The 23,368-nt window shown below is 30.3% G+C and overlaps 2 protein-coding genes across 2 annotated transcripts in view; one reads left to right on the top strand and one right to left on the bottom strand.

Moving 5' to 3' along the window:
* The window catches only part of LOC145263843 (uncharacterized), a 649,003-nt gene that overhangs the window by 361,276 nt on the left and 264,359 nt on the right, over positions 1-23,368 (top strand). Inside the window, exons 25-27 of the mRNA XM_080120917.1 lie at positions 2,328-2,384; positions 4,568-4,810; positions 9,467-9,706. Of these exons, the coding sequence (XP_079977043.1) occupies positions 2,328-2,384; positions 4,568-4,810; positions 9,467-9,706 (540 nt within the window). The remainder of the gene's footprint in view (positions 1-2,327; positions 2,385-4,567; positions 4,811-9,466; positions 9,707-23,368) is intronic.
* The window catches only part of LOC145263845 (uncharacterized), a 624,663-nt gene that overhangs the window by 481,577 nt on the left and 119,718 nt on the right, over positions 1-23,368 (bottom strand). The window lies entirely within an intron of this gene.

Below are 23,368 nucleotides of genomic sequence, written 5' to 3'. Positions count from 1 at the left end.
TTTGTTTACTATCTATTTGCTCTACGTTAGCTCTAGGAGATCTAACTCCATTTCTATTGAGCTGATTAGATATAGTGTTCTGAATGACTTGTAATTCCTATACTTTCTCCAGCATCATAAAGGTTACGTATCCATTGTTATTCTTGTGTTCTGCCTTTTCTTTTTATATTAGTGATTCAAGTATTTTTCTTAATTCCAATGCAGTTATCAATTCTGTTCTAAATTGTTGATTTTTTTAAAATTTCTAATTTAATTATAAAGTTGTTTTATTTCATTTTTTTTGGGGGGGGGGCGGGGGGATTATTGTCTGTACATATATTTTTGTAAAGGTAAAAATACACTTGTGGGGATATATAGGTGTTAATTTTACTGGTAATTTAAAATCAATAAATATTTATTATTAGTAGCAGCAATTAAGTTTTGATCGATAAAGAAAATTTTAAGTTGTTTTTGGCATCGGAAAAACACACCAATTATTTTGATACAATAAAATGTTCGAATTTTTCCGATCTCTGATTCGGATTAATTGTCTCAACACTAATATATATACCATATATTTCGGCATATAAGGCGACCATCAGATAAGATGAGGTACAAAATTGGAGCAGATTTAAATACACTTATCATATGTCGGTTGTATAAGACGACTGCTAAATAACAGCATAAGAAAGGATCTTGAAAGTGTAGGTAGATGCACGTATATTTTTCCCATTTCAAAGCTAATGTTTTTAAGCCATTTTTCTTTTTCCTAAATTTATAAATCTGGCTCTTTCTCCTTTTCTGATGAGCAGCATTTGCCTTCAAAATGCCATGGCCTCAAGTCGTTCTTTCTTGTCTTTCCATCTCTCATATTGATCTAACGAGTTAATAAAGTTTTTTATTATTCAACTTCAAATTCTCATTAAAAATACAAACACACACACACATCTTCATTTCTTACCTTGGAGCTGAAACATTTTTTTCTCTGTGATCAGAAAAACCCTGACAGCCATAAGATAAAATGATTGAATGAAGATCAACAAATGTTCCATGCCATATTTGTATTATCATTGAAATCAATAAAATTGCTCATTTTTTAATCAAATTGATCGAGTGCCTGCTCTAGTTGGAGACCTACTGCGGTGCTCTGAGAGAAAACTTCACGTGTCTCCTCACAGTTACAGTCCATGATTCATTGTAGTCTACACTCCATTGTAGAGAACCTACTGTTAATTTCATAAATTATTTCTATATAATGACTTAAATTAAAGTTTAAAATGCAAAAGTCAGGTAATGGTTCAATTGTGCTTTAAACAGTATTTGTGCGGTAATAAAACTTCTCAAATGCTCTTGTGATGTTAGGCGTTATAAGAGTGTTAACTTTGTTCAAAATTGGACCATTATTTCTTTAATCAGATTTTTTCAATTATCGATACTTATCAAAGTCATTCCGATACAAAATCTATCAAAGAACACTCCCATATATAGTACATTTGTGTGAAATTAAAAAAAAAATTGGCCTAGCCATTTTAAATCCTTGAGGAACGACCTTACACACACAAAGTACTTTTTTATATATAAGTAGATAGATAGATAGATCTCAAACTGAATCCTGTTTTTTAACTTGCATATGTTTCTGATTTAGGCATAATAATTCCCAGCTGATTCGATATTGTTTTTGAATTTTTTAGATGAAGATCGACAATTTGTATTATTTGGACTACTGTTCTCATGATGGATGTTCTCTCAACATTTCGGTCAATGTAACCTACATATAAATTATATACATTATAAATTAATTTATAAGAAAAATAAAAAAAAATGGTATAATTAAGCAGAAGCTTTCTGTTATTTTAAACAATTTTTGATTATTATTATCATTATCATCATCTAGTGATTACGTTTCTGAATTTTTTTAGATGAGGATTGGTTATTCTTTACACAAGGACCTGTGTGTTAGTTTTGTTCATGTTCCTGAGTGGTTGGGGTACTGGGAAATATTCAGTTGTTAAAGTGACCTTCTTCTGAAGGTTGAAGGTTCAATCCTTAGGGTGCGTGACCAAAAATACAATTGCGAATTACCTAGGACCTCTATCCAGTCATGGCTGACCGAACGAGAGCATGCTACCCTTGTGGAGTAAATAAAGGGTTCCGTTCTAAATTCTGTGCAGATTACCGAGTTCAACAAGATACACCCTGAAGAAGGTTGAAGATTACAATTCCTGAAATGGTGTGAAAATAACACTTAAGATAAGAATAAAAGTCCAAATAATATGTCTAGTTGATTGCAGTTAACTATACTTCCAGATTACCAAATTATGCAACTTATTTGATTCTTTAATTTTCAGGTGTACTTAGACAGACTTGAGAAGGAATCTGCAGAGAAAAAGGACGCATATGTACAAGTAAGTATCAATCATGGAAGTGCATATAATTTGTCATAAAATGTACTGAACAGATCGAACCAACGGCAAAGTTTTATTAAAAAATATTTACGATAATCATTAAAGCAAAATGTTGAATCAGTTCATCCATATCGCCCGCAAATTGTTTGTGCTTTTGTAATAATTCAACATTAGTAGAAATGGTAAAATTACTGTAATTTTGATAAAGAAATTTTTTTTTCTCAATTGGCACACTGATTTTATGTACTGCGTTTTTGTTTTACTCCTTTGGATTTTTCACACAGGTCATTACCTGTGATATCTTGCTGGTTAAAAGGTTGGGTTTCCCTGGAATCAGCATGACAGTTTGCAGTACTTTCCACTTTCCATAGTCATTGTAATTTAGTTGGTGAACTCACACATCAACCATTTACCACAGATATTTTGTTAACAGACAAATTTTCCTGGAATTTCATAACACATCCCCCCCTTTAAGATTACAGTACTCTTCATGCCCTTCCAGTCAGGGTCTCGTTGGTGCTATCTTTCCTTAATCTTTTCCTTCTTAACTGATGCTGGTACAACAGGGTTTTTTTTGACTGCATCAGATTATAGTTTATTTTATTTATTCATCAAAATAATCTTCTCTGCTCCCTTAAAATATTTAGGGTTCGCACAAACTTGAAAAGTCCTTGAATTTTTATTTTTGTCTTGAAAAGGCCTTATTTTTATTATTACTTTGAAAAATCCTTGAAAATATTGCAAATGTCTTGAAAATTGTATTCTTTATGTCCAGTAAAGCTTTGTGTTGAAATATTAAAAATAAAATAGAAATGAATCTCCCTCTATTTTTTTATTTATTTTTTTTTTTTTGCTTTCATTTATAATTTAATTTTTGGGGGCGAGGGGAGTAGTGTGGCCGCCATAAATAAAAGGATTGAATTTCAAGTGAAACAAATCATCAGGTCTCAAATAGTGATATATCCAAAAATTACAAATGCAACAGAGCAAGTATTAGCCATTGAAGGGGCAAAAGTTGTAACAGCTGATGACCGCTCTGACTCATTAACAGCATTTTTTTTTAACCATCAGAGACAAGAAATCTGGGTACCTTTCAAGGGACTCTTAATCATTATTGTATGTCAATTAAACCATATTTATATGCATGTGAAAATATTATTCCATTTCTATGTTCATCACAATTGTCTACCAAGCTCCAACCCCTGTCCCATCACCGCAGCATTGCATCCCTTTGATTGTTTTACAAGTACTTCCACAAATCTGTTTCTTATTGCACTCATACACCCTCAATATAAATATTTCAAACCCATCTATCAAAAATGGCCCATTACTTCACTATAGCAGTCACCAGATGCCGGAAAACTTTCTATTCTAATACCATCTTTCCTTGAGCCACTTGTTTTTGGAATTCCTATAACTTCTCCCTGTTTTCTTAACTGTACCAACTTGCAGAAATTTAAATGTAATGTAAATCAACATCTCGCTGCACAACTCCTCACATAGGATGCTCTTCTATAAACCTGTCCCTTAATCACAGTAGGTCATTACATCTTAGGAGAGTAAAAAGTGGATCTTGGATTTAATTTTGACAGCCACATAATTCTTGCTTCTCTTATTTTGACCTTTAGTCCTCACAATCCATCAGCGATGTTTCTGACAAAGAGAGAAGACTTGCTGTTTTCTGGGTCAGAATCTATTTCATATAAACCTTATCGTTGGCAAGCTTTTTGACCTTGAAATAGTATGTTTTTTTTAACTCTTTACATCAAGTAACTTTATACTTTGTCTGAAGCTATTTCCATTAAAAAACAAAGTGTTTTTTGTTTGAGATGAATAAGAGGGGGAAAAAAAAAATTTGTCTAAATCTTGTCTTTTTTAACAAAAGTTCTAAAACGTTGGATATATTTACTGTTTACCATATCTTTTCTCTGCTAACTTCTATTAGAGTTTCATTGTCTGTCGCATCTTTCATTGATTTGATCGTGTTGAAATTGCAACATCTAACCATGTCCGAATCGAATACGATAATACTGATATGAATTTTTATTCTTATTTCTTTGCTCTACCTCAAAGTTTAATTGTCCTTGAGCCTCATATCATCTTGCATTCATCTCGTTTCATCCCGAGTGTTGTTCAGTGTCCACTTAGGGTTACACTCGTAATTGTTTTGTCTCCTTTATCAGGTGGACATATTGTCACCTGCTGACCAAAGCTCCTCCCTTCTGGCCAGTTCTTGGTCATCGCCTCTTTCATCAGCGGAACATGACCGGACTACGACACCTGTTGAGTTGATGACCACGCGGTCCTTTGCTGATGTGGCTAGGGCTTCAGAAAAGGGGCCAAGCCTACCAACTGCTAGTATAACTTCTACAAATCCAGGAACCAACCGAAAGAAATCTAGGAGGAGGGGCAAAAAGTCTGCCCAGGTGAGGAGGTTTTAATGGTTGTGTTTTGGTGGTTGCTTTTTGGTATTGGTTTTGCGGCATGATTATTACAATGTGTCCATCAAATCTGTGTATTTAGCAAACAAGTAAAGAAAATCCTAGTTCAAACTTGAGCATGACAGACCAAAGAAAATGCTATTTACAACTTTATTATGACAGACCAAAGAAAATGTTATTTCCAACTTATGACAGACCAAAGGAAATGTTATTTCAAACTTTATTATGACAGACCATAGAAAATGCTATTTCAAACTTTATAATAACAGATCAAAGAAAATGCAATTTAAACTTTATAATGACAGACCAAATAAAAGCTATTTCAAACTTTATAATGACAGATCAAAGAAAAGCTATTTCGAACTTATTTAATAATGGATGTAAAGATATGTGGACACATTAAAAAAAAAAAACATTTTTTTAATTGTTTCTGCTTTAAATTGTTTTGTTGGCATTTGGTTGAAATCGTGACCTTTTTTTTTTTTCCAAATCTTTATAAATTTGAACATCTCATAAAAATATGTGGAAACATCTAAAAATATGATTTCAAAGTTAAATGTGACAGACCAAATAAAATATGCAACTAAAGCTTTTTTTGTTTTTTTTTTAGTGTATGCGAAATAAGTTAAACTTAAAAAAAAAAAAATGGACAATCCTCTCTCTCTCTCTCTCTCTCCCTCTCCCTCTCTCTCTCCCTCTCTCTCTCTCTCTCTCTCTCTCTCTCCTGAATCCATAGATAAAGCATCTATGCCTCCATAGATTAATTCCTATTTTAGCAACAAAAATATCAAGAACAAGTGAAATTTCTTTGTCTCTATTAAATTTTAAAGAAATTTTCGTTCTTCCTCATAATAGCAAAATGTGACAATCAAAAAATTGAGTTTCCATTAAAAAACAATAACTACTTACTTATGTCAATTTCAGCTAAAAACAGTGTTATCTACCTAATCGTCATGTTGCAATTAGTTAAACATTATTGCATTATTACATAAAACAGGTACTTTGTACAAATAGATGATTGCGTGACATCCACCATTAATTGTAACAAGACTGACTGAGTTACTTCCCCATACTTTATGCTATTAGTTTATATACACACTTTTTTTGAAAAAAATTTTCATTAATAATTAATTTTCTGTTTTATAGTTTGTTTTTTTTGTAAATTTTAGATATGTCCATTACTGTGACGTGACAGTTAAGTAGATACCACTAGTTTTACTTGAAATTCAATATTTAAATTTTTGAATTTCGCTCCTATAACGAAGAAGCACTAAAATCTTTTACTTTGTTTTTTTATATATTATCAGTTATTAAGATTAAACCCCGTTCTTGCTCTTAAAAATTAAATTAATTATTTTCATCTCGTAGAATAACAAAATCTGCAAAAAATAACTGTGTGCGAAATTAAAAATCTCTCCACGTAGATCTAAAATAGTTTGTCTAAAATATGTAATCATAAGAAATATTCTGTTTTTACTGAAATAAATTTTTTAAAACAATGTTAACTTCGTACGATGACCGTTATAGTACTTCCTAGTTTCCGGCAAAGCATTATCGAAAGTGGTGACAAGGCAAACCAGTTCCTTCGCTGTTTTCTCTTGCACCTGTATCTGTTATATATTCGTTATTTTGATTTCAATAATTTTATTTTTATACTTACATAAACATATATTTATTATAAAAATTCAAATATAAAGCTTTTATTTTTAAAATTAAAAGAATAAAAACTTATTTCTATGATTTCATAAACATATATTTATTATCAATTTCAAATAAAAAAAAACTGTTTTTAAAATTTAAAAAAAATTATTTTTATAATTTCATAAACATATTTGTTATTAAATTTCAAATAAAATAAAAACTATTATGTTTTTTTAATTTTGTTATTAAAAGTGCAAATAAAGACTAATTGTGTTATTTTTATCTTTTTATAATTTTGTTAATTTTTATTGTATATTTTTCAATAATGTCCTTTTCTTATATTTTATTTCAGTAAATCATTAATAGAAATACTGAAGAACAATAAAAGTGAAGAAGCTAATTTGCCTTGTCATCGCTTCCGATAGCACTATGGTGGAAATTAGGAAGTCTGTTAGCTGACTATAACCACGATGATTTGACTTTAAAAAAAAAAACAATCTCAGCTATTCATGTTTATTTTTCTTATTCATAGTGAAAGAGTTCACCTTACTATAAGTATGTTGTTAGACCAGTAAATGAAAGAAGATATTAAACTGGAAAGTGAACACTAAAAATGCCAGAATATTTGTTTCTAATGTTATTTTTATGTACTTCTAATTTGAAATAATGAGTTTTAAAAACAAGGTTCAAGATCTTTTGACATCAGATCAAAGGTATTAATTCCAAATTTGTAGTTAATTTTGCCTTTAGATCAACTGTTTAATTGTGATGCTGTGGCACACACAACTTTGTTTTATATATATACTAGCGAGGGGTACCCGGCGTTGCCCGGGTGTTTTTCGGGGTATGTGAAAAAACCCCGAAAATGTGAAAAAAAAAAAAACAGGTGCCCGTGAAAAAAAAACAAAGCCTTCACGACGCGCACTTAGAAAATAGTAAAGTGTTTAAAAAAAAACAGGTGCGCGTTTTTGATTGACGTGACGGCAATAGGTATTCAGCAGTTAGCATTTTGTGTGGGACAGTTTTGAATGAGGTGAATGAATCGGTTTGTTTGTTTTTAAAAACCCGCTCCCTGTTTATTAGGAGGAGCGAAATGAAAGCTACAGTCTGATGTGACGAAGTCGACATTGAACAAACGTTACTTGTCTCTCTTGAGACAACTGGCTTTCGGCCTGTGATTAGAGTCGAGTTTCGCTTTTTTTTATACCGAAAACCGAATGTAACGTGTGCCGATGTGGGAAATGTCGAATAATTAACATTTAAAAGTCAATAAAATTAAATAGACAGGCGAGCTATGTGGGTAACTCTGAGATATTACAATTTATAGATGATATAAAAAGTTTTAAGAAGTTGTGAACCTAGCAAGCGCTTCTCTGAAAGAAGCCTTTTGTGGACATCGAGGAAAAAGCGTACGTACATACATACATACATACATACATACATACATACATACATACATACATTTTCACTTTTATATATATATATATATATTAATAAAATCACTTTTTAAATGTTATAATTTTTTTATTTTTAAATGTAATAATTTTTAAACGTAATAATTTTTTTAATTTTTAAGTATAATAATTTTTTAATACGTTTTGATTATAAAGAAGACAGCATATTTTTCAAGTTTTTTTTTTTTTTTTTTTTGTCTCTTATTTTTAAAGAATGAAATCTAAAGAATTCAGCAAAAAATAATGCAGATTGAAAAATATATATTAAAAAACTGTTACTATACCAATGGTTTCCAGACCACCTAATGACAAACCTTTTTATTTTGGTGTGTGTGTTTTTTCTGCATTCTTTGACTCAAAAGCATTAATTGTTTCATTTTAATGCATGAACATAAAATGTCCAAATCTTTTCATAATTATTAACTGGTTGGCATACTTAATATTTTGATGGAAGACATTTTACATCAAAATTTTACGTCTTTTTTTATTTATTATTAATCGGACAATTTATCCCTTATTTATTTAGTATTATTATTAGTAGTAGTCAGACATTTTACATTTTTTATTATTATTAGTCAGACATTTGATGTCTTTTTTTTATTTATTATTAGTCGAACATGTTACATCTTTTTATTATTATTATTATTAGTCGGACATTTTACATCTTTTTATTATTATTATTATTAGTCGGACATTTTACATCTTTTTATTATTATTATTATTAGTTGGACATTTTACATCTTTTTATTATTAGTTGGACATTTTACATCTTTTTATTATTATTAGTCGGACATTTTACATTTCTTATTATTAGTGGGACATTTTTCACCTTTTTAATTTTTATTAGTCAGACATTTTTCACCTTTTTAATTTTTATTAGTCAGACATTTTACATCTTTTTTATTATTATTATTAGTCAGATATTTTACATCTTTTTTATTATTATTAGTCAGACATTTTATAAATTTTTTATTATTATTATTAGTCGGACATTTTACATCTTTTTTATTATTATTAGTCAGACATTTTACAAATTTTTTATTATTATTAGTCGGACATTTTACATCTTTTTTATTATTATTAGTCGGACATTTTACATCTTTTTTATTTTTATTAGTCGGACATTTTACATTTCTTCTTATTATTAGTTGGACATTTTCACCTTTTTATTTTTTATTAGTCGGACATTTTTTATTATTATTATTAGTCGGACATTTGACATTTTGTTTTATTATTATTATTATTATTATTATTATTATTATTATTATTATTATTATTTTTTTGAGTCAGTTTTCTCTGACTCTTAAAGAATTAATTCGTTCAAACTCATCCACTCCATGGGCACTTTTCTCTGTTTTTGTTTTATTATCTTTGGATTTTGTTGCTAGACAATATTTCTTCATTGTTCAAGGTCACACACTCTACCTCAAAGTTCAACTCTCCCCTTGCACGTTGATATCATTTTGCATTTCATCTCGTCTCATCCCAAGTGTTGTTCAGTGTCCACTTAGAGTTATATTTGTAATTATTTTGTCTCCTTTATCAGGTGGACACATTGTCACCTGCTGACCAAAGTTCTCCTATGGTCAGTCCATGGTCATCACCTCTTTCATCAGTGGATCTTGACCGCAATATGGCACCTGTGGAGCTGATGACCACGCAGTCTTTTGATGATGTTGCTAGTGCTTCACAAAAACTATCTAACCCCACAACTGGTGGTGTAACCTTGGACAATTCAGTAGCCAACAGAAAAAAGTCTGGAAAAAAGAGCAAAAAGTTGGCTCAGGTGAGGAGGTTTTAACAGCCACCTGTCAATGTTGGTTTTAGCAGCATAGTTATGAAGAAAAGAAAAGAAAAAAAGTTTTTAATTTAATTTGCTTTAGCTTTTGTTTGGATGTTTAAATATTTTGGATGGTTAAAGACTTCCCTATCCAGCAATTTTTATTATCTCTATATGTAAACTAGATGGGGGGAGGGGTCATTAAAAAGAAAAAAAAAAGACTTGGTCGACATCAACCAGAAGCAAAACTGAAAGCAAAATTCTGTATGCAAAAAAAAAAAAAATTGAGGCATGCTGGGCGTGAACTCGCATAACTTAAGTTAGTAAGCAAATGCCTTATCAAAGGGACACAGACGTTATAACATTGCAAATTTAGTTTTTAAAATAGAACATAATGACGGTTCGCGCATGCGCGGTTTGCAAACCACATTGAAAGCAAGGTTTTTATCTGGACCCCCCCCCCCATTTCAAACAAAACGACATCTCTACACAAAATAGTTGACGATTTTTTTCCGATTTAAAAAAAATATTTTTTGTCCGAGAGATCGCTCTTTCTAACAATATCGTGTTCATGCCTGTACAATGCAGATGAGAAAAGCTTTTAGCATACATACGAACACACACAAACGATTGCACTGAAAGGGACGGCTAGAATCCTGAAAAGATCTCTTGGTTGGACTCACTAAAATAGGGGTAAATGTCAGACATCTGGTTGGATGTCCCATCCCCTAGAAGAAAAAGTTTAAGAAAAATGAAAAAAAAAAGAGGGAATTAAATTAATCGTAGTCAATCAAAACTTGCAAAAATGTTGCCGAAAAAAGCGCCCCCCCTCCTTCTTTTAAAAACTAACGAGTTGAGGGTGAAGAAATTAATGTTTTTAGCCAATTTTTGCGATATTTGTCGTCCGAGACATCAAACTTCAAAATGTTACCAATCTTCTCATGATCCATCACGTGTGTCGAAAGTTTTTGACAAACATACATACACATAAACAGACGTTTGAGATTTATATAATGGAAGACTAGAATAATACCCTTCCCAAATTAATTCCCAGGAACAGAACAGTTTTGCGCTAATGTCCCCTATGAAGAAGATTTAAATCAAGATGTTATGATACTAAACCTTACATCTAGAATCCTTATTTCAATTTTGATCACTGATGCTACCAGATCTGGCTATCGAAAGAGGTCGGTTTTCTGATGCAAACGTACCTAATATTGGTGTATTTTCCTTTCTCTTTGCAAAACTCAATCATGTTTTTCAAAGCCAAAGCAACAAAAAGAATTTTTCCTCTACAAAACAACCAAACCAAACACCATGAATAAATATTTGAAGATATAAAGAACTTGAAGCAGAAAAAAACATTTTTCTAAAATTACTGGATTCGGCATTAAATAACACAAAAAGAGTTGATATGCTGTAAAAAAAAACAAATAAAAAAAAAACAAATAATAAACTAAATCCCAACTACCAGTTAGTTCTTCTTTAACTGAATTTAATTGCTGGCTTTGTTTATTTTTATCTTGTGGCATATCAACCCTTTTGGGAACTTAATGCCAAAACATAATACCTATTGGAAATGAACCATTGAACTCCTGTTATTTTACACATAGATAGGGAATAGGATGTTCATGCCTTTTTTAATAGTATTACATTCTAAGTGAATGCCATAGACGTGACTGGATTTGATTTCGGTTTAAATAATTTGTTTTATATAGTGACTTCTGATTGGTTGTGCCAATTCTAAAATTGTTGATGATTCTACAATTTACTTACATGACAAAATAGTTGTAAAGATTACGAGCTGTACAAAAAAAGTTTCACACATTTAAAATTATCGTAGACTCTTGAAAGTTGAGTATGTTATTGCTATACATCTTATAAGATGATTGACCAATTTTTATGATTTGAGGTTCAAATAAACAGCTACGGCAGGAATTAGAATACACCCTACTAAAGCCTGATTGTCACAGCCGGTGAATTCAATAATGCAATCTAGATGTGAGGACACTTTAGAAGAACGATATGCAATAAAATTCTGTTTTAAATTTGGAAAAAATGCCACAGAACCATATGGAATGCTTCAGACTCCTTTTGGACCATCTTGCATGAATTGAGCATCAGTTTTTCAATGGCATAAGAGATTCAAGGAAAGCAAATAGTTTATGAAGGATCATGAGAGGTGTGGGAGGAGTAAGGAAGTCAAAACACCAGAGTTGATTGGCCAAATAAAGAATTTCATGGATAAGAACTGTCTATAGAAACAATAAGTGCACAGTTTGATGTTGATGTGGGAATTGTACACTCAATTATTTGCAAGGAAATTAAGATACAGAATATTTATGCAAAGTTTGTCCCAAGGGTGATCAGAGAAGATCAGAAAGACAAACATTGCCATGACAGCAAGAAGATGGTTGAGCTGATCAATTCAGATCCCCACAATCCAGACTTTGCTTCCTGTGACTTTTGGTTATTCCCTAAGCTCAAGGAAAGGAAAAGTTCTTGTTATGAGACAATTGAGGAGATGAAAGAGGCTGTGACGAGGGTCATTGTTACACTCACACAAGAGGACTTCCATGGAGCCTTCCAGAAGTTGTTGGAATGGTACAACGAGTGCATTGCAACCAGAGGAGGTTACTTCGAAGGGGACTAGTTTCATGTGTGTACTATCAATAAAAGTGCCTGTGTGAAAAAAGTCTGCAAACTTATTGCAGACACCTCATATTTCATTTTTTTTTTTTTTTATTCTTTCTGCTTAATCAAAAATAATTGAATGAAACAAATTTCCATCTGGGAAAAATAAAAATTCCTTTAAGTATTTTTTTTATATTTAAAAGGGAAGTAACTTCACTCTTATCTTGATCAAAAGAGCATATTAGAAAGCAGAGTTATTCCCCCATGCATTTAGGATAAGCTGACAATGGGAAATATTTAATGGCTGTTCACTCAGCGACAGATAACTGTGTCCTTATTTCTTTTCAATTGTATTTATATAATAAATAACTATTATTGTTGTTGGTCTACATGGAAGCGTTTTCATCCAATTTATTTCTTCATATTTGTGTCTTACCAAAAAAGTCCTCAAAAACTGTAAAGAGATTCTTTTTGAGTCTTTTAACCATCCAAAATTGCCTGTTTCATTTGTTTATTTTATTGTTTTGTGTGGATGCTGTAGCGTTTTTTTATTTTCTTTTTGTTGACAATTGTCATTTGAGAACTATGTGCAGAAAATTTTTAAAATTTTGTTTAAAAAGTCGTAATTTTTATTTGGATTATTTGAACTACTATTTTAATCACGTATGTTATTTTCACAACGTTTCAGCCAATGTAAGGTTTAAATAAACCTTATTTAAATGCATCCTTCCGAACCTAGCAATCTTTATGTTGAATTCTGGAACTTAAACAGAATTTCGAACTGATCTTTTTTATATTATTTAATTATTGGAATTCTTGTGAGATCAGTAATTTGTTTATTTTATTTATTTATTTGCAAACCGTTATTCTCATTTATAATTGTGTTTAACGACGTTTCGGCCAACTGTTCCTCTGGCCTTCGTTAGCTTATTAACCGTGACAGGATAGGAATGCTGAGTCTCTTAATTAACTGTATGTCTTCAGTAATTACTACTTTCCATAATTGTTGTCTCACCACATTTTGGCCAACTAATCCTCTGACCGGCTTTGGGTAGGATTGAAACCACTATCTTCAGACAATGTTCATCTGAAACTGTAGAGATTCAAGGTTTCTATCCACTGCGCACAGTCCTCGAAGGGTGATTGAGGTTGGATGGTTTGGTCTTATGAATCCTAGTTTTTTTGTTATCTGATCTTCCATTGTCTGGTCCCTATCGAATGGTATATTTAATTATTGGAATTTGGGTAGGATTGAAACCACTATCTTCAGACAATGCTCATCTGGAACCGTAGAGATTTAAGGGCTCTATAAACCGTGCCACGGGCCCCGAAGGGCAATCAAGGTTGAACATTTTTGATCTTATAAATCGACGTTTTATTTATTCATTTTATTTTATTGCGGACTATTACCCTCATCTTCATTAGTTGTTGTTTCACAACGTTTCGACTTACTATTCCTCTGCCCTTCGTCAGGTGGTAACAACATAAAAGATGAGGATAATAGTTTGCAAATTTTTTTTGAGATGAGGATTGATTACTTGTATTATGTGGAATCTCCAGACTACTTTTCTCATTTTTACAACATTTCAGTTGATGTAACTTTTGACCTTCTTCAGGTGTGTCTTGTCGAACTTGGGAATTTAGACGTGTCCTCGTTCCGTCAGCCATGACTGGAGAGAGGTTCTAAGTAATTCACACTTGTATTTTTCAGTTGCCCACATTGAGAATTGAACCTTCAAACTTAAAGAGAATATCACTTTCATAATGATTTTTCTAAGTACTCTAACCATTGTGCCATGGGACACGTCTAAAGAAGGTTGGAGGTTACATTGACCGAAACGTTGTGAAAATAACACTCAAGATGATCTGTTTTTGGTTTAATCCATGGGAGTAGATTGTTCTTGTTTCATCAGTCATAGCTGGATAGAAAACATTATGTCATAATTATGAATTTTTAAGATGAGGATTAATAATTTGTATTATCTGTTTTTGGTTTAATCCATGGGAGTAGATTGTTCTTGTTTCATCAGTCATAGCTGGATAGAAAACATTATGTCATAATTATGAATTTTTAAGATGAGGATTAATAATTTGTATTATCTGTTTTTGGTTTAATCCATGGGAGTAGATTGTTCTTGTTTCATCAGTCATAGCTGGATAGAAAACATTATGCCATAATTATGAATTTTTGAGATGAGGATTAATAATTTGTATTATCTGTTTTTGGTTTAATCCATGGGAGTAGATTGTTCTTGTTTCATCAGTCATAGCTGGATAGAAAACATTATGCCATAATTATGAATTTTTAAGATGAGGATTAATAATTTGTATTATCTGTTTTTGGTTTAATCCATGGGAGTAGATTGTTCTTGTTTCATCAGTCATAGCTGGATAGAAAACATTATGTCATAATTATGAATTTTTGAGATGAGGATTAATAATTTGTATTATCTGTTTTTGGTTTAATCCATGGGAGTAGATTGTTCTTGTTTCATCAGTCATAGCTGGATAGAAAACATTATGTCATAATTATGAATTTTTGAGATGAGGATTAATAATTTGTATTATCTGTTTTTGGTTTAATCCATGGGAGTAGATTGTTCTTGTTTCATCAGTCATAGCTGGATAGAAAACATTATGTCATAATTATGAATTTTTAAGATGAGGATTAATAATTTGTATTATCTGTTTTTGGTTTAATCCATGGGAGTAGATTGTTCTTGTTTCATCAGTCATAGCTGGATAGAAAACATTATGTCATAATTATGAATTTTTGAGATGAGGATTAATAATTTGTATTATCTGTTTTTGGTTTAATCCATGGGAGTAGATTGTTCTTGTTTCATCAGTCATAGCTGGATAGAAAACATTATGCCATAATTATGAATTTTTGAGATGAGGATTAATAATTTGTATTATCTGTTTTTGGTTTAATCCATGGGAGTAGATTGTTCTTGTTTCATCAGTCATAGCTGGATAGAAAACATTATGTCATAATTATGAATTTTTGAGATGAGGATTAATAATTTGTATTATCTGTTTTTGGTTTAATCCATGGGAGTAGATTGTTCTTGTTTCATCAGTCATAGCTGGATAGAAAACATTATGTCATAATTATGAATTTTTAAGATGAGGATTAATAATTTGTATTATCTGTTTTTGGTTTAATCCATGGGAGTAGATTGTTCTTGTTTCATCAGTCATAGCTGGATAGAAAACATTATGCCATAATTATGAATTTTTGAGATGAGGACTAATAATTTGTATTATCTGTTTTTGGTTTAATCCATGGGAGTAGATTGTTCTTGTTTCATCAGTCATAGCTGGATAGAAAACATTATGCCATAATTATGAATTTTTAAGATGAGGATTAATAATTTGTATTATCTGTTTTTGGTTTAATCCATGGGAGTAGATTGTTCTTGTTTCATCAGTCATAGCTGGATAGAAAACATTATGTCATAATTATGAATTTTTGAGATGAGGATTAATAATTTGTATTATCTGTTTTTGGTTTAATCCATGGGAGTAGATTGTTCTTGTTTCATCAGTCATAGCTGGATAGAAAACATTATGTCATAATTATGAATTTTTGAGATGAGGATTAATAATTTGTATTATCTGTTTTTGGTTTAATCCATGGGAGTAGATTGTTCTTGTTTCATCAGTCATAGCTGGATAGAAAACATTATGTCATAATTATGAATTTTTAAGATGAGGATTAATAATTTGTATTATCTGTTTTTGGTTTAATCCATGGGAGTAGATTGTTCTTGTTTCATCAGTCATAGCTGGATAGAAAACATTATGCCATAATTATGAATTTTTGAGATGAGGATTAATAATTTGTATTATCTGTTTTTGGTTTAATCCATAGGAGTAGATTGTTCTTGTTTCATCAGTCATAGCTGGATAGAAAACATTATGCCATAATTATGAATTTTTAAGATGAGGATTAATAATTTGTATTATCTGTTTTTGGTTTAATCCATGGGAGTAGATTGTTCTTGTTTCATCAGTCATAGCTGGATAGAAAACATAATGTCATAATTATGAATTTTTAAGATGAGGATTAATAATTTGTATTATCTGTTTTTGGTTTAATCCATGGGAGTAGATTGTTCTTGTTTCATCAGTCATAGCTGGATAGAAAACATTATGCCATAATTATGAATTTTTGAGATGAGGATTAATAATTTGTATTATCTGTTTTTGGTTTAATCCATGGGAGTAGATTGTTCTTGTTTCATCAGTCATAGCTGGATAGAAAACATTATGCCATAATTATGAATTTTTAAGATGAGGATTAATAATTTGTATTATCTGTTTTTGGTTTAATCCATGGGAGTAGATTGTTCTTGTTTCATCAGTCATAGCTGGATAGAAAACATTATGTCATAATTATGAATTTTTGAGATGAGGATTAATAATTTGTATTATCTGTTTTTGGTTTAATCCATGGGAGTAGATTGTTCTTGTTTCATCAGTCATAGCTGGATAGAAAACATTATGTCATAATTATGAATTTTTGAGATGAGGATTAATAATTTGTATTATCTGTTTTTGGTTTAATCCATGGGAGTAGATTGTTCTTGTTTCATCAGTCATAGCTGGATAGAAAACATTATGTCATAATTATGAATTTTTAAGATGAGGATTAATAATTTGTATTATCTGTTTTTGGTTTAATCCATGGGAGTAGATTGTTCTTGTTTCATCAGTCATAGCTGGATAGAAAACATTATGTCATAATTATGAATTTTTGAGATAAGGATTAATAATTTGTATTATCTGTTTTTGGTTTAATCCATGGGAGTAGATTGTTCTTGTTTCATCAGTCATAGCTGGATAGAAAACATTATGTCATAATTATGAATTTTTGAGATGAGGATTAATAATTTGTATTATCTGTTTTTGGTTTAATCCATGGGAGTAGATTGTTCTTGTTTCATCAGTCATAGCTGGATAGAAAACATTATGTCATAATTATGAATTTTTGAGATGAGGATTAATAATTTGTATCATCTGTTTTTGGTTTAATCCATGGGAGTAGATTGTTCTTGTTTCATCAGTCATAGCTGGATAGAAAACATTATGCCATAATTATGAATTTTTAAGATGAGGATTAATAATTTGTATTATCTGTTTTTGGTTTAATCCATGGGAGTAGATTGTTCTTGTTTCATCAGTCATAGCTGGATAGAAAACATTATGTCATAATTATGAATTTTTAAGATGAGGATTAATAATTTGTATCATCTGTTTTTGGTTTAATCCATGGGAGTAGATTGTTCTTGTTTCATCAGTCATAGCTGGATAGAAAACATTATGCCATAATTATGAATTTTTGAGATGAGGATTAATAATTTGTATTATCTGTTTTTGGTTTAATCCATGGGAGTAGATTGTTCTTGTTTCATCAGTCATAGCTGGATAGAAAACATTATGCCATAATTATGAATTTTTGAGATGAGGATTAATAATTTGTATTATCTGTTTTTGGTTTAATCCATGGGAGTAGATTGTTCTTGTTTCATCAGTCATAGCTGGATAGAAAACATTATGTCATAATTATGAATTTTTGAGATGAGGATTAATAATTTGTATTATCTGTTTTTGGTTTAATCCATGGGAGTAGATTGTTCTTGTTTCATCAGTCATAGCTGGATAGAAAACATTATGCCATAATTATGAATTTTTGAGATGAGGATTAATAATTTGTATTATCTGTTTTTGGTTTAATCCATGGGAGTAGATTGTTCTTGTTTCATCAGTCATAGCTGGATAGAAAACATTATGCCATAATTATGAATTTTTGAGATGAGGATTAATAATTTGTATTATCTGTTTTTGGTTTAATCCATGGGAGTAGATTGTTCTTGTTTCATCAGTCATAGCTGGATAGAAAACATTATGTCATAATTATGAATTTTTGAGATGAGGATTAATAATTTGTATTATCTGTTTTTGGTTTAATCCATGGGAGTAGATTGTTCTTGTTTCATCAGTCATAGCTGGATAGAAAACATTATGTCATAATTATGAATTTTTGAGATGAGGATTAATAATTTGTATTATCTGTTTTTGGTTTAATCCATGGGAGTAGATTGTTCTTGTTTCATCAGTCATAGCTGGATAGAAAACATTATGCCATAATTATGAATTTTTGAGATGAGGATTAATAATTTGTATTATCTGTTTTTGGTTTAATCCATGGGAGTAGATTGTTCTTGTTTCATCAGTCATAGCTGGATAGAAAACATTATGTCATAATTATGAATTTTTAAGATGAGGATTAATAATTTGTATCATCTGTTTTTGGTTTAATCCATGGGAGTAGATTGTTCTTGTTTCATCAGTCATAGCTGGATAGAAAACATTATGCCATAATTATGAATTTTTGAGATGAGGATTAATAATTTGTATTATCTGTTTTTGGTTTAATCCATGGGAGTAGATTGTTCTTGTTTCATCAGTCATAGCTGGATAGAAAACATTATGTCATAATTATGAATTTTTAAGATGAGGATTAATAATTTGTATTATCTGTTTTTGGTTTAATCCATGGGAGTAGATTGTTCTTGTTTCATCAGTCATAGCTGGATAGAAAACATTATGCCATAATTATGAATTTTTGAGATAAGGATTAATAATTTGTATTATCTGTTTTTGGTTTAATCCATGGGAGTAGATTGTTCTTGTTTCATCAGTCATAGCTGGATAGAAAACATTATGTCATAATTATGAATTTTTAAGATGAGGATTAATAATTTGTATTATCTGTTTTTGGTTTAATCCATGGGAGTAGATTGTTCTTGTTTCATCAGTCATAGCTGGATAGAAAACATTATGCCATAATTATGAATTTTTAAGATGAGGATTAATAATTTGTATTATCTGTTTTTGGTTTAATCCATGGGAGTAGATTGTTCTTGTTTCATCAGTCATAGCTGGATAGAAAACATTATGCCATAATTATGAATTTTTGAGATGAGGATTAATAATTTGTATTATCTGGACTAGTGTTTTCATCTTTAATGTTATTTTCACATTGTTTCTGCCAACGTAACTCCGAACTTCTTCAGGTGTATCTTGTCAAACTCAGACATCTTGCTCTTGAACTTGGGAATTTGCACAGAATTCTAAATAGGATTCTTTGTTTGTTTAATTCATGGAGGTAGATTGCTCTTATTCCATCAGCCATCTGAGAGTAATTTTCAATTGTATTCTAATTATGCTTGCACTGAGGATTTTTTTTACATTATGCAAATTATGAATTAAGTGAACACTTCTCTGACTTTGGAATGTTTAGTAAAGGTATATATATATATACTAGCAGGCTGCCCAGCGTTGCCCGGTCATAAAATATGCTATAAATATGATATTTTAATATATGTATATTTTGTATTTATTATTAAAGAACCAATTCTCTATTGATTACTATATTGTACCCAATATATAATAGTGATTTCAAAAGTAAAACAAAAACAATATGCCTAGAATTGAAACCAAAACATATAACTCTCCAGTTTATTCCTTTGCATTTGAGCCAAGACCAAATGCATATGAATGGTTAAAAAATAACATTGTTTAACGTATAAATGTATATTTGTGCATGTGTAGAAGAGCACTTTAAGTCGACTTATACCTGCCAAGTTCCAATTTAAAAACAAAAAAAAATTTAATTCCTTAGCAGCTATTTTTACCGGCTGAAGTCCAAATCGAAATTGTTCCACATATCCAAAACTCCTATATCTCTACCAAACTTGGTATATTTGTTAGTTTTTGAATTCCTTGTTGAATAATAAATTTGCCATAAATTTTTTAATTTACGATATTGCTCTATCTTGCATATTGAGCTTTTTTTTTATATCTGGTTGGGATTATTTATATGGATTTTAATTTTACAGTATTATACACTCTTTAATCTCAACGCTCTCGTCCCCATCTGGCATCAATTGAAATGGATGGCTCTCGTCTAGGAGAAGCCCCATGTTTTGACAAGCTTCTGGGCTTGACCTTCACTCCTGATCTGAAATGGAACACGTACATTAAATCTGTTGCCAAGGTCGCTTGAAAGATACTGGGATCTTTCTACTGCTCCAGAAGATATCTCACTACTGATGCAATTCTCTGTCTATATAAAAGCCAAGTATGTCCAAGGATGGAATACTGCTGCCATATCTGGGCAGGAGCTGCTAAAAACAGCCTATCCTGCCTTGACAGAGTACAAAATAGACTTCGTGGCTTAGTGGGGGATGCCCTTTTCTCTACCCTGCAACCTCTCTCCCACAGAAGAGACGTTGCGAGCCTATCCTTGTTTTATCGTTATTTCCATGGCAGGTGCTCGTCTGAACTCCAATCTCTGGTCCCCCCTCGCCAATCTTTTACGAAAAACACCCATCTAGCTGAATCCACTGTCAAAAACTTTCCCCACTCTTTATCTATGCCTAAATCCAAACGTAGATTCCATGAACAAAGCTTCTTTCTTAGAACTGCACGCCTGTGGAACTCTGTTCCGTCTGCCTGCTTCCCACCTGACTACAACCTGGATGTCTTCAAGTCCAACGTAAACAAATTCCTGATGAACCACCCCCTTAAGTAGACACTTTATTAAATCTCCACACTAACGTTCTGTACTTACAATAACCCTTATCCCTGAGTGGCTTCCGGGTCTTGATAAAAAAAAATGTAAAAAAAAAAAAAAAAAAAAAAAAAAGTATTTCAAAATTTTAGTTATATATCTATCTATCTATGTATATATGTTCTTATACATTTTAAACACATTTTAAATATATTTTAAATATTTTACATTTTGAATACTTTCTGAAGAGGACGCTTCACAGAATGTCTGAAACACGTTAAAAAACTATTTCAGTGATTTAAAAACATTATTACAATGATTTAAATATTTTTTTGAAAAATTTAAAATCAAAATACAGAATAATAAAATAATGTAAAAAAATACATTCCAATTGTTGGTGACTTCTCTCATTTAAATATACATCTTTCTCTCGTTAGAATCTCTCAATCCATTATATATATATATATATATATATATATATATATATATATATATATATATATATATATATATATATATATATATATATATATATGAAGTTGAAAAAGTGTTGGCAAGTAAAACCATCTTGAAGTGGAAAATATACAATAAGATACACACTTTTAGATGCGAAAAATAATGTAATTTTTTTTTTCTGATTAATCTCAGATTTATAAATGTTGGCAAGTAAAAGCATCTTGAAATGAAAAATATAGAATAAACAAATAAACTGTTTTAGAACACACTTTTAGATGCGAATAATAATATTATTTTTTGTTTTCTATTTATTATATATATGTATTTCAAATCCAAATATGAAAGCTATAATTCGTTTTTCTTCAGCTTCTACTTATGTCTTCTTCCTTTGAAACTGGCAGTTCATTTGTCATAAAATAATTAATTTTCGTATTTTTGGCAAAATCAGAAGATCAACTTTCAGCTTTTTTATTTTTATTTATTTACTTATTTTGTAAAAATTCTATTGGTGTTGATGAAAGGTAAATTTCTTTGAGGAATATGTTTTTTTTTTTTTATATGTCATTTACATTTACAAGATTCCCCCTCTCCTTATATTTATGATATTTAAAAAAAAAATCTTTGTAAAAATTTTATTTAGATCATTGTTTACTGTTTCTGCAGTTTTTTGTTGTCTGCATGTTTTTGTGTTTTATTTGTATTTTTTTAACAATTTTTTTTTTTGTTTCTGCTTTGGAGTCTTTTACTCATCTTGGAAATGGGATTACTAATTTTTGTTATATAAACATCAAGTTATTCTGTTTGTGTAATTGATTTCCTCATGCGTTAAATGTAATCATTTCAGTCATGTGTATATATCTCTGTATGTATGTGTTTTTTTTTTTTGTGTAAACATTCAAAATGAAAGTATGAATATTGGTATGAATATAAATATTTATAATTTAATCCTGTTGTGAATATATCCTCAATATTCGAGTTAGACCATCAATATATGAACGGAATAGAATTATACAAATTAACAATTAAAGAATTATTGTTCAAAAATAAGAAATACAAGGTAGATAATTATTTCCATATTTAATGGAGTTTCAGAAATTTGTTTTTTTTCTTCAGAGGAAAATAATTAGCAAAAGAATTTGGAAGTGTAAATATTGGTATCAGTAGTTTAATCTTATGAAAAAATGTTTAATATTCGAGATAGAACATCAATATATGAAGAGAATTGAATTATACAAATTAACAATTGCAAAATTATTGTTCAAAAACAAGTAATACAAGATAGAGAAAATTATTTCCTTATTCAATGGAGTTTCAAAAAGTTTGTTGTGATTTTTTTTTTTTTTTTTTTTTCAAAAGAAAATAATTAGCAATAAAAAAATTTATAGGTTCGCACTAACATTGCTGGTTGAAAGTTTGAAGAAAGAGTAATGTTTGAAAATATGCAAAAAAAATAGGATATTTAAATTGATGTCCATCGATGAAGGTGTCACATGATTACAAGACCCAATCAACGAACTTCATTATTTATTTATCTTATAATATAAAGCTGAACGTCTGTGTGTGTGTCTGGTCACGAATAGGCTCCTATATGGTTGACTATTATAGAAAACTGATCACATATAATTATAGAAGATGTATCGAGACACAGGAATGGGTACGTTTGATCTGGCATAATGATGATTCATTAAAATTGTGGGGTCTGCGTACATGCCTGGTCCACAAGGTATGGAAATAAAAAATTTAAAAATTAAAAAAAAAACGTTTACAAGTGTTTTTGATATAGATGTATATAATAATACTTTGATAAGTATGTTTTAACTTAAATAGAGATGGTATAATAAAATTTTGAGGTCTGCGTTCGCGCCTAGCCTCCATAGAATGGAAATAGGCACAAACTTTAATAAAGACTTTTCATATCTATCTGTGTAAGTATACTTTGATAATTATGTTTCAGTTTGAAGAAATATGGTATAATAAAATTATGGGGGTGTTTG

This window comes from Euprymna scolopes, chromosome 39 (genome assembly GCF_053919585.1).
Source record: "Euprymna scolopes isolate OS-2025 chromosome 39, ASM5391958v1, whole genome shotgun sequence".
In the NCBI taxonomy this organism is placed as follows: Eukaryota; Metazoa; Mollusca; class Cephalopoda; order Sepiida; family Sepiolidae; genus Euprymna; species Euprymna scolopes.
The sequence above is the reverse complement of the archived record's forward strand: the minus strand, read 5'-3'. Positions and strand labels throughout refer to the sequence as shown.